We start from the raw sequence: 16,705 nt of genomic DNA, 5'->3' as shown, positions 1-16,705 counted from the left end.
ATGAAAGGATATATGTTTTAGTACCTTAAGCCAGCTGAAAATATACTGAAAGGCATTGATTATCAGAGTCTTGTAACCATGTGAAGTAAACCATAGGCAAGAATAAGCAACAAGCTAAATCATTGACTTCAATAAATCAAATGAGCAGAATCTATAGCTTTCCTTGTGGTTCCACAAGAACATTTAAAATAAGCTACTCCTGGGTTATGTCTGCTGGATGGAGCCAAACGAGAAACAAAATACCTGCATTCGTGCTAAAACTAGAATGTAAATACTGTTGTCTTGTTATGGCCTTAAAACAAGCCAGAAGGGTGTTAATTCCAAAAGATGCTTCAACTTTGTCTTTATTATAATATTCACAATCCAACTAAGACCAGGTGCAACCAAAAATCAGTTTCTAAAAAATATATTTTCAAAAAGAATCAAAGAATCAAAATGCTGTCATATGGTAAATATTTTTAATTAGTGTTCATTTTTTAATCCTGAAAGCAACAAAGTTTTTATACCACCTGATGCTGTACGCTCTGGAGCTGCTCAATTAACAGTGTGTTTATTCACACTACTTACGTCACTAACGTTGCGATTTACATTTTATCCAATCAGTGGTGCGTCTGCTTTGACGTCAGCCAATCAAAATGATGTGAATGTCCATTACAGAACGGAAACGGCCAGTCAGACATCTAGCTCTCCCGTTCAGAAATTCAGAAAACACACTTCACATGGAAAGGAAACCGAATTATTTTCCAGTTCATAAACCCGCAAATAGCACACATTGTTATGTGAGAGAGGCATCATGCAAAAAAGAGGCAGCACAGGGACTGTAATGTGGAGTGGTTGCCATGGCGTCCTGATGGCGCAAGTCTGCATGCCGTCACTTCCCCATTGACACAGCATGACAAAAGAAAAGAAAAGAAAAACTCAGCGTGACTCAGCACACGCATTCCAGCAGAAACCAGCCACACACGTAGCTGTAAGCGCTACGTGTGCAATTAAGCTGGCAGGCGGAGGAGAAGTCTGCAAATGGGTGACAGATCGACCGACAGCACTTGGGAACGCACGGTAGCATCGGGGTCATACTGGCGTGTACCGGACTATAATGGCACAAGATAACATCAGACATCTGCCGGATGCTAAGATTATAAGATGCTAAACTATGATTGGCCGATATGATGGCGCAACACACGCACCAGCGAAGGCGACGCATGTCGAGTTCAAAAAGTAATCCGAACCCCATTTATTATTTACTTTTTAATTATCATTTTAAGCCCAAGCACCCAAGCAAAGCGCCAGACTCGATGCTCTCTGCGCAATAGTAAAGTACACCAGTTGTAGTATTTTGTCATACAAATAAAAAGTTATTTTTCCTTCACAAGTTGACGTCTGTGATTATCTACTTCTCCACTGCACCTGGAATCTGAGTTGCAGTTGGTATGCAAAAAAAGGAAAAGAAAAAAAAAAAAAAAAAAAAAAAAAGGTCAGCCAAGATCAGTGAAATGAACAAACATCATCATGCAATTTCCTCCCAAGTTTTTGGAGCATAAATCACACATTTTTACCGTCTGATTTGCCTCAATGTGGTGTTTGCTACAGCTGCTTTTTCCTCGAATAAATTACCACAGAAGCCATGATGTTTCCACATGCTACCAGGCGTCCGACCTCATGGACATCCACAACAGGACACACAAAACTCCCCCGATAATAGCACACCCGGTGTTTTAGTCACGGTTTGTTCAAAGTTTCATAAGCAGCTAAACAGTATGCAAGACATACTGTAATGCCTTTGTTGACACATTCAATTCACGTATAAATAATGCCTTTCTGTATGGTGCGGTCAGTCGAAGCTCAATATAAGAGTTTCCGATAACCACTAGACCACAGCTCTATGTAGGAGAAGTTATCTTAAGAGCGTATCATTAGCGCTAGTGCCAACTAACGCTTCTCCTCAACAGGGTTTTCACATAAAAGACATAGTCAGAAACGCCGTTCTTCTTATGAGCAAGGGGAGGAGAAAAAAAAAACCTCAAGTACTTTCCCACAATACCGTTATAAATACATATATTAATTAGTGCAGTATGTCCTTTTCAAAACCCCAGCAAACGAAAAAAACCAAGGGAAACCATAATGCCCTGGAAAACTCACAAAAATAATTTGAATCCAACCAGTCTTCCAGTTCTGAGACAGGACAGCGTGACCATGCGCTCAGAGCACACAAGAACACCTCTGCTTCCACACGCACACTACCATACTACCTGGTTAGACTGAGAAGACACGAGTGTGGGCTTAACGCAAGGGAATAGCTTGAACGGACGTGAGCACGTTCACCCTAACCGTAAAAATACAAGCAATCTGCATACGATGCATCTAACAGCTGACCGAACGGTAGCCCAGGGCAGCCAACCACCTGCCAGAGGGCCCGGGGGTCAGGGAGGTGAACCCTAAACGTACAGTTCCCTCACCCAACGCACACCAGACAGATATCCCGGCGGCCATGTTGAAGGGCGAGGCGGCATAGGCGCATCATGTGACACGGGACGCCCGGAGGCAAAGGGAAAAGGAGGTGAAAAACAAAGGTGAAAAACAGCCTCCAGGCCTACAAGCCTTCCCACCAACCGCCCTATTTTAATACACAAATGCCATTTGTGTATTAAAATACACAAGCCTCCTTTACGTGAAAATCAAGTGGATGTGACAATGTTGTGAAATTGAATGGGACAGTGTGTCGTCTCACATATTTTCCTGCAGCAAAACCCCTGGTCCTCTCATTGATACACTGCTTATCTTCCCTGATGTCCTATCTCTCCAGTCACAGACTGTTCATACTTCGAATGGACTACGTACGCTGCCCGACAACAGTTTAAAGAAAAGGTTGAAGGCGAATTAGTAGCTTTCTCCAAAGAAAGTTGACAAAAGATGCACAATATAAATCCCTTATGAATCAAAATGACTGAAACTCATGAAGAAAGAAAAGCAAAAATGTGTTTACATGAAGGGAAATTACATGAGATTAAATAAACAGGCCTCTTCCGTCAACGGAAAACAAATGTAAGCATTTCTGCAAGTTTTTTTTTTTTTTTTTTTTTCATCCCACCAAGGTTTCCACTTGCTGAGTCACGAAACGACCCAGAGTGAAAAGTATTCGCGCACACATTCTCATGCTGCCCTCTGCTGGCTACAGCCTGAACTGCAGGAGAGTTCTGAAAGGTGAGGGGACAACGTTGTTTGGCTTTGAAAGACCCAAGAGTGAGGGGGGGGGGGGAGAAGAGAAGAGAGAAAAATTGGAGTGAGTGTGGCTGGTCTTTTCAGAAATTATAGAGAAAAATGCAGGAAAAATCGATAAAGACTACAAATCCCACAAGTCTCCGGCTGCGTGGGTCCCATAGCGCTTTTCTTCTTCACAGCTTCCGTCAGGGGCGCACTCGGAATTCCGAGGCCTCGGTCTGCCGGGGGGACCGTCTCCGCCAGACAAAAACCCAAAAGGGACGTATGTGACACTGAAACGGCGGCGGGGCGGAGCGGAGCGCGGCGGCGGCTCTACTTCAGCACCAGGGTGGCCTCGCTCCCGTCCCTGCGCTTCAGGTACAGCCCGTGCGTCAGGTGGTGCTCCCGCCGCAGGTAGGCGTAAAAGTAGTCCGACACCAGCAGGATCTGCCGGGGAGAGGGAGAGGGGGAGGGAGGGAGAGAGAGAGAGAGAGAGAGAGAGAGAGAGAGAGAGAGAGAGAGAGAGAGAGAGAGAGAGAGAGAGAGAGAGAGAGAGAGGGAGAGGGAGAGGGAGAGGGAGAGGGAGAGGGAGAGGGAGAGGGAGAGGGAGAGGCGGGGTGAGACCGGGGCATGCGAGGGCGGCCTGTAGCGTTGTGGTTAAAGTAAATGACTGGGACCCGCAAGGTCGGTGGTTCTAATCCACAATAAGATCCGCACAGCCGTCGGGCGCCTGGGGCCTGCGTCACGGAGCGGGATTACGGAGTTAGCCAACTACGCTAGAACATTCTGTAAGGGTCATTTCCTTAATTGATTCTTAATTGACTGTGTGTTAACATAAAGACAACCACATTACAAATAACCTTTTAGTGATAATCCTTATTACTATTAGACCACTTTCTGAATTAAGTGCTTACTAGGAGTCTTTCTCGGTCTCTCTCCCAGCAGACAGACAGCCTTATTGTCTCTGCATCTCAGCTAGCACATTCTGGCCTTACAGCAAGGTCAACGAGGGGTATTCAGAAGATAAAATACTGATATATGTTCGTGGCCAGCTTCATGTCTTTTTGTTTTGGTAAAGCCCCCCCTTCTGGAAAAGTGTGTATAAGAGTCTTACTGTGTCTGCTTGAAATCAGAAAGCCGGTAAGCTTTCTCACTTTCTGTCATTTCTTTGCAAATAAATACTAAAGTGAATTCAAGTACAGCTATCGTTGTTTTTACTGGGATCCTTTTCATCAGACGATGCTCACCTGTGAAATGTTAAAAAGGGCATTTTTCCCTAACAGTACGATGAGTAAATATGGAGCCCACCCTAATGTGGAACATAGACTGAAGAAAAAAGAGCTATTCCAGGTTTTCGTCAGCGCAGTTATACAGCTAACTAGGTAACTCTGCTAACTCTGTAATCCGGCAAACTGGGTAACATTACATTACATTACATGTCATGTCATTTGGCTGACTTACAGTTGAGTAGACTAAGCAGGAGACAATCCTCCCCTGGAGCAATGTGGGGTTAAGGGCTACACCGGGGCTCGAACCACCGACCTTGCAGGTCCCAGTCATGTACCTTAACCACTACACTACAGGCCACTACAGGTAACACCGCAAACTCTGTAACCCTGCTTTGTGAAACAGGGCCGTGGTCCAAATCAGTGCACTTACCTACTATTCTGTATACAAGTCCTATACAACTTGTATACTCGACAGTAGGCAAGTGCATGGGCTTTTACATGGGCCTGTGGTCAGCAGCCACTCAAGGCCTGTGAAAAGCAGTGAGGTTAACTCAAAGGAGGCATTATTGATCAAATGCGTAAAGGCACACTATGAGAGGCTATCAGAACTGAAGGATCCATCTCTATTGTGAAAACAGCACAGCTTAATGAGACAGAGGCTGTAATCACCTGGACCGTAGAGCTTCAGAAAGCAAAAACCAACAGAAATGTACAAACACTTTAATCCAGAAAATTTACAGAATAACACAGGATTAATACACATCCAGGAGTGAAGGCTCTTTCCTGGAGAGTTCCACCGGTAGGGTGGGCATGCATTATTCTCACGGGGTACGATGTTGGGAACTCACACTTTGCGAGGTTAGACTGACAACCGATCACTTGATATCAGACTATACGGGGTCCTGACCAAATATAGAACCTGGTCAACCTACACAGAACCACTATTGGTCAACAGGAATCAAAACAAAGTATCCCTTCACAAGACCTCTCACACCTGATGAGTTCAAGCAGACAGCGCCCAAATTCTTTTAACATAAGTAAATAAATAAATAAATAAGGAGCCCATAAACCAGTCGGATCTGGTCGGAGCGGTCCCTGATGCCTAGCGAGTAGCGTCATGAACATGCAACATTTCCCTCACAATGTGGTCCAGAACTGAACAAAAAAAAAACTAATCAGGAGCCCGGGTACCATGTACGCCCACTCTCAGACACCCTGCCAGACTCCCAGACGGACTGCACGTTACGCTTTGAGTTTGGGGAACTGAAACCGTCTGGGCCGTCTGAAACCCACACCGACCCAACACTAATTATTCACGAGCTAAAGCCTTTCCCAGCTGCTTCCACCTCCAGAATTAGGACAGGACTCGGCTTGGCTGGCGGCAAGCTTGCCCTCAGAGGGCCTTGGCGTTCGTTTCGGGGGGTTTTATGGTCAATAAAAAGAGAAAGACGCAGGGCGTCGGTGCGTCTGTTGGCGTGTCAGCGCCCGGTCACACCCTGCGAAGGTGCTGAGATTCAGCGTAACCCAACACTGATTGAGAGTAACCCAACCCTGCAGGAGACCAGCCCTGCGTCATTTCTTCCAGAGCTGGTGTGGGTGGCCATGAATGATGCATGGCTGGCCGGGGCCGGCCTGCCCGGGAGAGGGTCTGATGAGCAGCGTAGCCTCAGCTCCTGCAGGGGGAGGCTGGAGCTGCCTTCTGAGGGCTGGAGCCACCGCTGGCTCACGGTCAAACACTCACTACTCTGTTGACACGTTTTTGTACGTCGCTCTGGATAAGAGTGTCTGCTAAAGGCTTAGTAATGTAATGTAATGTACACGCACAGGACGGTGATGTTATAGAGGGACTCGCCTGACCAACGTTAAACAGGAGGGTGATGGCATGGAGGGACTCACCTGACCAATGTTAAACAGGAGGGTGATGGCATAGAGGGACTCACCTGACCAACGTTAAACAGGAGGGTGATGGCATAGAGGGACTCACCTGACCAACGTTAAACAGGAGGGTGATGGCATAGAGGGACTCACCTGACCAATGTTAAACAGGAGGGTGATGGCATAGAGGGACTCACCTGACCAACGTTAAACAGGAGGGTGATGGCATAGAGGGACTCACCGGACCAACGTTAAACAGGAGGGTGATGGCGTAGAGGGACTCACCTGACCAACGTTAAACAGGAGGGTGATGGCGTAGAGGGACTCACCTGACCAACGTTAAACAGGAGGGTGATGGCGTAGAGGGACTCACCTGACCAACGTTAAACAGGAGGGTGATGGCGTAGAGGGACTCACCTGACCAACGTTAAACAGGAGGGTGATGGCGTAGAGGGACTCACCTGACCAACGTTAAACAGGAGGGTGATGGCGTAGAGGGACTCACCTGACCAACGTTAAACAGGAGGGTGATGGCATAGAGGGACTCACCTGACCAACGTTAAACAGGAGGGTGATGGCACAGAGGGACTCACCTGACCAACGTTAAACAGGAGGGTGATGGCATAGAGGGACTCACCTGACCAACGTTAAACAGGAGGGTGATGGCATAGAGGGACTCACCTGACCAACGTTAAACAGGAGGGTGATGGCATAGAGGGACTCACCTGACCAACGTTAAACAGGAGGGTGATGGCATAGAGGGACTCACCTGACCAACGTTAAACAGGAGGGTGATGGCGTAGTAGAAGTTTGAGTTGGCGCTCCCAGCGTAAATCCACAGGTGCCAGAGGACAGGAAACAGGGCGGAGCAAGCCAACAGCACGCAAGAAACCAGGAAGATGTTCCTCAGGACTGAGAGTGGAGAGAACATTATACTTTACTTTAGACAGCCAATTACACGCATGTACACAAACACACTTCTGCAATCAGCCAATCAATGACACACACTGCTGCAATCAGCCAATCAATGACACATACTGCTGCAATCAGCCAATCAATGACACATACTGCTGTAATCAGCACACACATACATGAACACAGACACTGCAGTAATCACACACGCATGTATGCAGGCATGCACCAATGCAATGAGCAACATTCACTACATTTTCTTGTTATTCAGTTAAACTGCTGCAGATTTGTGCGAGTAAAACCATGTATGAGAAAACACTAAAAACATATGTGTATATGAGCACCTGTGTGCGTCTGTGTGCATGCACTAACCTGTGTGTGTGTGCGTCTGTCTGTGCAACCCTGTGTGTGCGTGTGTTGGTGTAAACCAGTTTGTTTATGTGCGTGCGCAAGCCTGTGTGTGTGTTTGCGCCACCAGTCCTATGTGTATATGAACCCTGCATGCGAGCACTTGTGAGTGTGTGCGTGTGTGTGTGTGTGTGTGTGTGTGTGTGTGTGTGTGTGTGTGTGTGTGTGTGTGTGTAACCCTGTACGTGACCCTGTACGTAATCTGAGACTCACATCTGTACAGGTGGCTCCACAGGGGTAGGAAGGCCATGTAGAGAGCGATGTCCCCCACCGTGGGGTAGGACTTAAAGATGGAGATGATGGCAATTTGCATGAATATCAGAAAGACCGGATGCTCCCTGAGATAAAAAACACATGCACACACACAGACACACACACAGAGACACACACAGAGACACACACAGAGACACACACAGACACACACAGACACACACAGACACACACACACACACACACACACACACACACACACACACACACACACACACACACACACAGAGACATACACACAGACACACACACACACATCGTTAAATCAGTAGCATCAGCAGCATTTACATCCACCCATTGGCATCCCGCTGACTCTCTCTTTGAAAACTACCTTCATAAGGACAGATTTTAATATGGAAATTACATTTTTACATTTCACTTTAAAGTAAATCACTTGAAAGAAGAGGCACTTCAAACATCCCCCAGTGTTTTACTGCCACCCAAAGCCAGCTCATCAGCTCCCAACACAAACTTTATTAAACTTGCCTGACTGAAACAAAACAGTAATATACATTTTAAACTCCTTCTTGCCAATTCAATTTGCATTTCAATAACATAGCAAAAATACGAGAGCCATTTTCTTTTGTGTGTCGGAATGCGGTTGGAATCTGGCGAGGGTTGAGAATCTTGTTGTCATAGTGACGTGCAGAAGAGGCGGACTCACTTGAGTTTGATTGACAGGGGGATGGTGTAGAAAAAGACGTTGATTTGGAAGACACAGATGAAGAAGAGACGGAAGTGCTCGAACATCTCCGCGAAGAAATACCAGAACAGACCGATGTTGGGGGTGAGGTCCGGCACTGACAGGCTGCAAGCACATACGCACACGCACACACACACACGCACACACCCACACACCCACACATCCACACATCCACACATCCACACATCCACACATCCACACACATCCACACACATCCACACACATCCACACACACACATCCACACACATCCACACACACACACACACACACACACACACACACACACACACACACACACACACAGATACACACACAGCATTAGAAACACACTCAACGTTGAGATCACAAAACTATAACGGCTTCAGAATTCAGAACAACTGGAAGAACATTCCATGAGTATTTTATAATTTCAAGGAACACTGCTTACAAAGGGATAACAAAAAATCAAAATTAAATAAATAAATAAATAAATAAAAACGCCTTAAAAATAGCAAAAGTACAACTACATACAGGTCTCATTCGTAGACTGAAACTAACGAAGACTTCAGCATGTTTACCTGGCACTCATTTCTTCTGTCTAACGAGCATTAAATCTGGTCATTATAAACCACCTTTCATTGAACACCCCAGCATGTTTACCGAGCATTAAGCCTGTCAAACGTGCATGGAGTCTGGTTGTGACTTTGGTTGTCATTGGGGTTGGGGTTGGGGTTGTGGTTGTGATGAACCCCCCTGTGTTTGTGGTTGTGATAAAGCACCTTGTGTTTGTGGTTGTCGTTGGGGTTGTGGTTGTGGTTGTGTTTGTGGTTGTGATGAACCGGCGCAGACTCACTCACATGAAGCCGTACACTGAGGGGATGAAGTCCCAGGAGCTGAGCAGGAAGAAGGACAGACAGACGATGACGGACAGACTGCCCAGGAACATGAAGGCGTACTGCATGGTGAAGAGCCAGAAGCTGGGCCGCCGCACGTTCACAGGGATGTAGAGTCGCTGGGGAGAGAGCGGGAAGGGACGCCATGTCACCAGAGGGGTACTTACAGTGCCTATCCACAGCTTTTCAGTTTCGCTGGATTTAGTGATAGCTGCGGTCAATGGTCATCACAAAAGTTCATTTTCACACTCTATTCAAAATGAAACTATTTAATAGAAGCACAACAAGCGCTCAATTTTTCTGAGAAGATAGTCGGTTGTTAGGATATTTCGCCCTTCCCCGTGGATTCAAATGCAGGATGATGAAGAACACGCGGACAACATCTCTGAAGAGATTCCAGGTTTAATACATCGCGCACAGGAGAGACAGACACAGAACATTCCGGCAGTCTGTTCTGAGAATATCTCTACCCAACTAGCGTGTGTGGTCTGTTAAGATACAGTTCACACTGTATTCTTCATACACTTCAAAGGGTTGGTAAGTGGCTAGCCAGAGACAACTTGTGTGCATTTCCATGTGTCATATCCCTTCCTACAGACTGTTACATGTAGATAAGCAAGGTACAAAGAATAGTGCCAGATGAAATGTATATATTTGTGATACCAATAAAGGCAGAAATAGTAAAATAGTGAACCTATCATGGGAGTGCATTTGGAGAACGAAAACGAACAAAGTCGCCTGACAGGGTAATTAATAATGGTCCACATATCAAGCCTAATTTTAAAGATGCTTTTTTTATTTTAGACGCTTGCTCTGCCAGATCGGTTATGCAATATCCTGTGCGTGTGTCTCTACCTCTCCAACTCCTCACACATGATCAAATTTGAGTATGTGGCAGGAATATCGCAGCAGACAAGACTTGTTTATAACATTATATAAAGGAGAAATTTACATATGCAAACACATTGAATCGATATTGCTATGAAAACGGCATTGTGGGATTGCAATGAAGATTGCTATGAAAATGGCATTGTCAAATACGTCATTCTGTAAAAAAAAAAAATACGATTGACACGAAGGAGGAAGGGCTCCATAGCCCGGATCCTGAGGGGGTCGAACCGGGGGCCCACGCTCACAGGAAGGGGGGGAACTGGGTACCTGCAGCAGGAACAGCAGGGCTGGCACACACAGCGTCAGAGGGTAGATGGACTGGTATGTCGCCAGGGCCAGGAAAATGGCGCTCAGTAAGGCACTTCCTGAAGAAACGCACAGGGATGAGGGAGAGACCACGCCTCACTCATTACCTTACATGTCATTAGACGCTTTTCTCCAAAGCGACTGCTTAGTCTAAGCAGGAGACAATCCTCCCCAGGAGCAATGCAGGGTTAAGGGCCTTCCTAAAGCTAACGGCCTATAAGGGCCAACTTCATTCGGGAGTTTTACTCAATAAAGATTGTACATACAAACACACCTGCGTGTTCCACACATTAGAGTCCTTCTGTATGAGGAAAGCTGCAGCACGGTAGTGTTAGAGACAGGTCAGGTGTGGTTTGATGGTACCTTTGATTGTACTCAGGATGAAGAGAGCGATGACTGCGTTGTTGAGCCCACAGGTAGACTTGGCCACACAGGACAGGATAGTGAAGGGATTCAACAAGTAACTGGAAGAGAGGGAGACGTTGTACGTAGTTTTATTAAAACTGCTATGGTGTACAACTGCTTAAACAAGAACCGACAATATACTGGGACGAAAACGTTAGGCAAAATATAATGAAAATATACTGTGATGCAAATGTAATGAAAAAATGAATGTGAGAAATGTAATTTGAGATCCCAAGATGAAAAGTGCTATATAATAATAAATAAATAAATATATTCATGTGATTTGATATCCTAAGATGAAAGGTGTTGTATAATAATAAATTAGTTAAAGGTACAATAGGTCATTCTGAACTTCTAATGGTCAAGAGAGGAATAGCAGCAACAAACACTTTCAAACCACAACACTGTTTATCCCTCCCCTGTAAACACACTGACATTGAAACGCCAGTGGCTGTGGCGATTAGAACCAATTTTCAACCAATGAGCTTGAATTATTGTACAGCTCTACAATGTTTCGGTACAGATTGCCCGTCAACTGCATATTTTGAAACCCGAATTTAAGGACTATAAACACAGGCAGAGGGTGAGTCAACATGTCAGTGAGCCTTTTTCAATGATAGGAAGGGATTTACAATGGTCTTGTAACAATGTTTTAACACAAAAATCTAACCTATTGTACCTTTAATGTAATGTAAATGTAATACTCACAACAGAGCCACTTTGAGGGGGATGTAGTACATCTCTTTGGGAGTCCTGATGAGCTCCAGGCAGTCGTGTGGGTATCGGTCAGCTTCCAGAGCATACTTCTGCTTCCTGAACTGAAAGAGAAGGACCATGACATCACGATTCCAAACCCACCAATTATCAGGGGGCCGTTATCACCCCCAGTGAGAGTGGACAGCCTAAGTACTTGGTCAGAGATGAGCATTGTCAGGTCAAATGCGACAGTTTTATGGCCAAAATGGCATTGTGGCTACTAACGTAAAACAAAATTGTGGGTACAAACATAATACGTCATTGTGGGTACTAATGTAAAAAAGAATTGTGGGTACTAATGGTTTGCTCTGGCACTTACCACACCCTTGTTATAGTCCTGAACAGCCAGGTAGAGTGCAACAGCTGTGATGCCATCTGCTATCTGAAAAACACATTTAAAAAAAAAAAAAAAAGTATACAACCTGCCAATCCATAGCCTAGCCAACAGCCACTATCAGTCATAACCTGCTAATTCACAGCCTAGCAAACAGCCAATATCAGCCATAACCTGCTAATTCACAGCCTACGCTAACAGCCAATATCAGCCATAACCTGCTAATTCACAGCCTAGCTAGCTGCCACTATCAGTCATAACCTGCTAATTCACAGCCTAGCAAACAGCCAATATCAGTCATAACCTGCTAATTCACAGCCTAGCTAACAGCCATTATCAGTCATAACCTGCTAATTCACAGCCTACGCTAACAGCCAATATCAGCCATAACCTGCTAATTCACAGCCTAGCAAACAGCCAATATCAGCCATAACCTGCTAATTCACAGCCTAGCAAACAGCCAATATTAGCCATAACCTGCTAATTCACAGCCTAGCTAACTGCCTGTATCAGTCATGTAAACACATCATCAGCGAGACCACTGATCAGCAGGGGTGGAGTGAGCACAGAGTGAGAGAAGTGTTCGCTGCAGCTCCACATTTCTTTTGAAAATACTAAATAGAAGTAGCAATACATCATTGATGCACATCATAATACAGATTATTCAGGACACAATTTTCGAAGCTATTACTGCAAGAACTCTGTGGCCTAGTGCTTAATGGAGAGCTATTAAATACAAAATAATAATAAAAACAAACATAATATTTACTCACCATGAACACGATATCCGCATAATCAATAACGAAGTGAAAAAGATAGATGATGAGCGGTGTCTGATGGAAAAGAGAGCGAAAAGAGGGGGATAAGAAATGTTAAATATCACCACTCCCATCATGAAATGAAAAATCATTCTCAAATGCTATCTCAGATGCAGACTCAGACAGCTCAGTTTACATCCATCCATTTTCTAACCCATTTATTCCTGGTCAGGGTTGTGGAGTCAGGAATACACCATGGACAGGGCCATCCATCGCAGAGCACATAAACCAGTCACTCACACACTCACACCTATGGGCAATTTGGAGTCTCCAGTTAGCCAGCATGTCTTTGGACTGTGGGAGAAAATGGGAGTACCCGCAGGAAACCCACACAGACACAGGGAGAACATGCAAACCACACAGAAAGGATCCATATATTATGCCATAACAAAAGGAAAACTGACTGGACACCAGATAGATGCAAGTTAGCCCTCTACTGTGCATTAAGATCAGGAGATTAAAACTTAACTCACTTCATGAAACACATCCCCGGAATAGGGCGACACTCCCAAATCCAGCAGGGCCAAACCTTCCACAACTGGGGACAAACACACAGATGCATCATCCCTACCAGCCAGCAGCAACACATGCGTCCAAACGATGAGCCTGCAGCTAGTATCTTACGTTAAGAAGTACCCATGGTTCACGCATGTACGGCTGTATTCCGATAGTTTTCTTATCCTTAACATGAACAGAGCAGCAGTGGTAAGTGAGGTTACATGTGCTCTCAGCTGATTAGATAGCTGGGTAACATATTTTGATGTTTATTTAAGAGGGTGCGATTGTGAATCATTCCTCGTTTGAATGACCACTGATTGATTTCCATTTAAAAAAATCACTTTTTAAAAGCCATGCCGACGATGGCTTAACTTGCTAGCTAGATAGTCAGTTAGATCACATTAGCAATTTAGCTCTAGCTAGCAATGTGTCTACTTAATTAACGTCATCGACTATCGACTACCTAGCTTGGATAACACCACGATTATTTTCTTTCCGATTCCAATTAGCTATTGGTCTGGTGGCAAATCTTTATTTTGTCGAGAAAATACAGTTAAGCTAACGTCAGCTAACTGCGTTCCCACCACTGTCGGACGAAGTCTTGCTAGTTAGCTAACGTCAGCTTGTTTTACATTCAAAAGCTAGCTAACTAGCTAAAAGTGACAGGTTGAGTAGTGGGTGAGACAGACGCAGCTAGCATTATACAGCAATTTAAATACGACGTGATCGCGGAACACATTAATTCAGTACCTCTTTTCCAGGCATTTAAGGGAGATACCACTTCCACTCTCTCCGATATAAGCTCGGCCAAACTCGAATTGAAGAGTACCGCTCTAATTGTTATAGCTACAATCAAAACCAGAGTTAAGGGAGCCGCCATCTTCGCCGGGAGGAAGAAGCCCTCTCCACCCTAACACCGTGGCACCATGGGATATGAAGTTGTTTAAATCATTATTATGCAGGGACTTGCAGGTTACGGTGCAGAGTTAAAAACTTCAAAGTCCATAATTCCTTGTGTAGCGCTATCCTGAAAGTATGATTGGTTGAAAGCCTGAGCCATGAGGATGAAAAAATTGGATGCGCTGTAACTTTCCCCCGATGGTTTTCCCCTGCAAAAATGTTCAACATTTGAAATACAAAAGTTGTATTTATTTATTTATGCATAATTTTAACTTCCAGTTCGGCCCACGTACAGTGGCTTCAGAAAGTATTCAGACCCCTTCTCTTTTTTCACACTTTATTGTGTTGTAGATTTTAAATTGATAAAATTGCCCATCACTCAGTCCACACTCAATAACCCAAAATGACAGTCAAAACATGTTTTTAGAAATGTTTGTATTAAAACTCTAAAGCCCCTTTCCTAGCAATTACAGCTTTGAGTCTTCTTGAGTAAGTCTCTACAAGCTTTGCACAACTGGATTTTGGCAGTTTATCTCATTCTTCCTGGCAGATCCTCTCCAGCTTCATCAGATTGGATAGGAAGCATCTGTGAGCTGCCATCTTCAGGTCTCTCCACAGATGTTCTATGCGGTTTAAGTCAGGGATTTGGCTCAAGGCCCGAAGCCACTACAGTGTTGTTTTGGCTGTATGCCTTGGGTCATTGTCATGTTTAAAGGTGAACCGTCGCCCCAGTTTGAGGTTGTGTGTACTCTGGAGCAGGTTTTCTTCACGGAACTCTCTGTATTTGGCTGCATTCATCCTTCCCTCAATTCTGACCAGTCTCCCTGTCCCTGCCGCTGAGAAGCTCCCCCATACATGATGGTACCATCACCAGGCTTCACCGTAGAGATGGTATTAGCCAGGTAACCGACTCTCTTCTTTCCTTTTGCAGAACAACCTGCTGGACCCCCACCAATCCGGCTTCAGACCTGGCCACTCGACGGAGACCGCACTCTCCCTCAATGAATCCATTCAGGCCACAGGAGCAGCCCCCCTCTCCTTCTAGAGCTCTCTGCGGCCTTCAACACAGTCAACCACTCCATCATCCACTCCACCTCCCTGGCAGCTTCAGAGATCTATGGCACAACCCTAGACTGGATTGAGTCCAACCTCTCCGGTCGCTCCGCCCAGTTGGGATGGTACAGACCAACAGTATCAGCTCCTTGTCCCCTTTTCACAGGAGTTCCCCAGGGCTCAGTCCTTGGTCCCCTCCTCTTCTCCATCTACACTAGATCCCTCGGCCCTGTTATCTCTGCTCATGGTATGTCACTGATGACGCCCAATCTCTCCTTTCCCCCATCTGGCACACAGGTCTCTGCCTGTGAGACACCCAGAACCCGATGGAGAACCTTCTCAGATTTCTCCATTTCGTGAGGGACTCCACAGTGACTTCATCCTCCAGTGCAAGTGGTGATGGACAACAGGTTGTCACTCTCCAAAAACGTTGCTGCAGTGACCCGGGCATGCAGATTCTTCCTGTACAACATCCGGAGAATCCAGCCCTTCAATATCTCCATTTTACTTTTGTGGACGAGTGCAGATACCAGCATTGTACTTCTGTGGACTAGTGCTGATATCACCATTTAACTTCTGTGCACTATTGCTGATATCACTAATTCTCTTCTGTGGACGAATGCAGATACCACAATTTGACTTCTTCTGTGCAATAGTGCATATATCATCATTGTACTTATTTTATGGAATAGTGCTGATATCACCATTTAACTTCTGTGCACTATTGCTGATATCACTAATTCTCTTCTGTGGACGAATGCAGATACCACAATTTGACTTCTTCTGTGCAATAGTGCATATATCATCATTGTACTTATTTTATGGAATAGTGCTGATATCACCATTATACTTCTGTGGACTAGTGCTGATATCACACTTTAAATTCTGCCTCAGTTATGAATGTGCACCATATCAAACCGATGGAGGTCATTACAGTGATATGAAAATGATCACCCGTAATATGTTCAGACTGAACCTCTTCATTCCAGACTCTAACAAATATCCAAATTTGTTTTGATATAGCACCTGTAATAGAAATGAAATAGTCATGAACATAGTGCAAGTTAAATTGTTGTGATGTCAGGGACATGTACATCATACATGTTTTGGGGAGTGGACTATACTGTGAGCAGAACTGTTTTGAAACACATCCTGGAAGGACATGTGTCTTCTCCCCTTGGAGCCCTATGGTGCTGCTCACTCTAACTCTTACTGATGTTGCCAGATAAGGTTATAAATAGGTTTGGCTGGGTTGTATTCATATGGGTAAATCCAA

At 45.0% G+C, this 16,705-nt stretch overlaps 1 protein-coding gene across 1 annotated transcript; it reads right to left on the bottom strand.

Annotated features, from left to right (window-relative positions):
- Positions 1–441: 441 nt before the first annotated feature.
- Positions 442–14,372, bottom strand: pigu (phosphatidylinositol glycan anchor biosynthesis, class U). The gene is made up of 12 exons (XM_061219661.1): positions 14,227–14,372; positions 13,452–13,516; positions 12,934–12,993; positions 12,146–12,208; positions 11,779–11,888; positions 11,029–11,129; positions 10,627–10,724; positions 9,433–9,587; positions 8,557–8,700; positions 7,836–7,960; positions 7,072–7,214; positions 442–3,645 (listed from the first exon to the last, which is right to left on the bottom strand). The coding sequence occupies exons 1-12, from the start codon at positions 14,354–14,356 to the stop codon at positions 3,532–3,534; spliced, it is 1,308 nt and encodes a 435-aa protein (XP_061075645.1). The 5' UTR covers positions 14,357–14,372; the 3' UTR covers positions 442–3,531.
- Positions 14,373–16,705: the final 2,333 nt, after the last annotated feature.

Source organism: Conger conger, chromosome 14 (genome assembly GCF_963514075.1).
Source record: "Conger conger chromosome 14, fConCon1.1, whole genome shotgun sequence".
NCBI classification, from domain to species: domain Eukaryota; kingdom Metazoa; phylum Chordata; class Actinopteri; order Anguilliformes; family Congridae; genus Conger; species Conger conger.
Note: the sequence above shows the minus strand (reverse complement) of the source record. Positions and strands in the feature narration are given on the sequence as shown.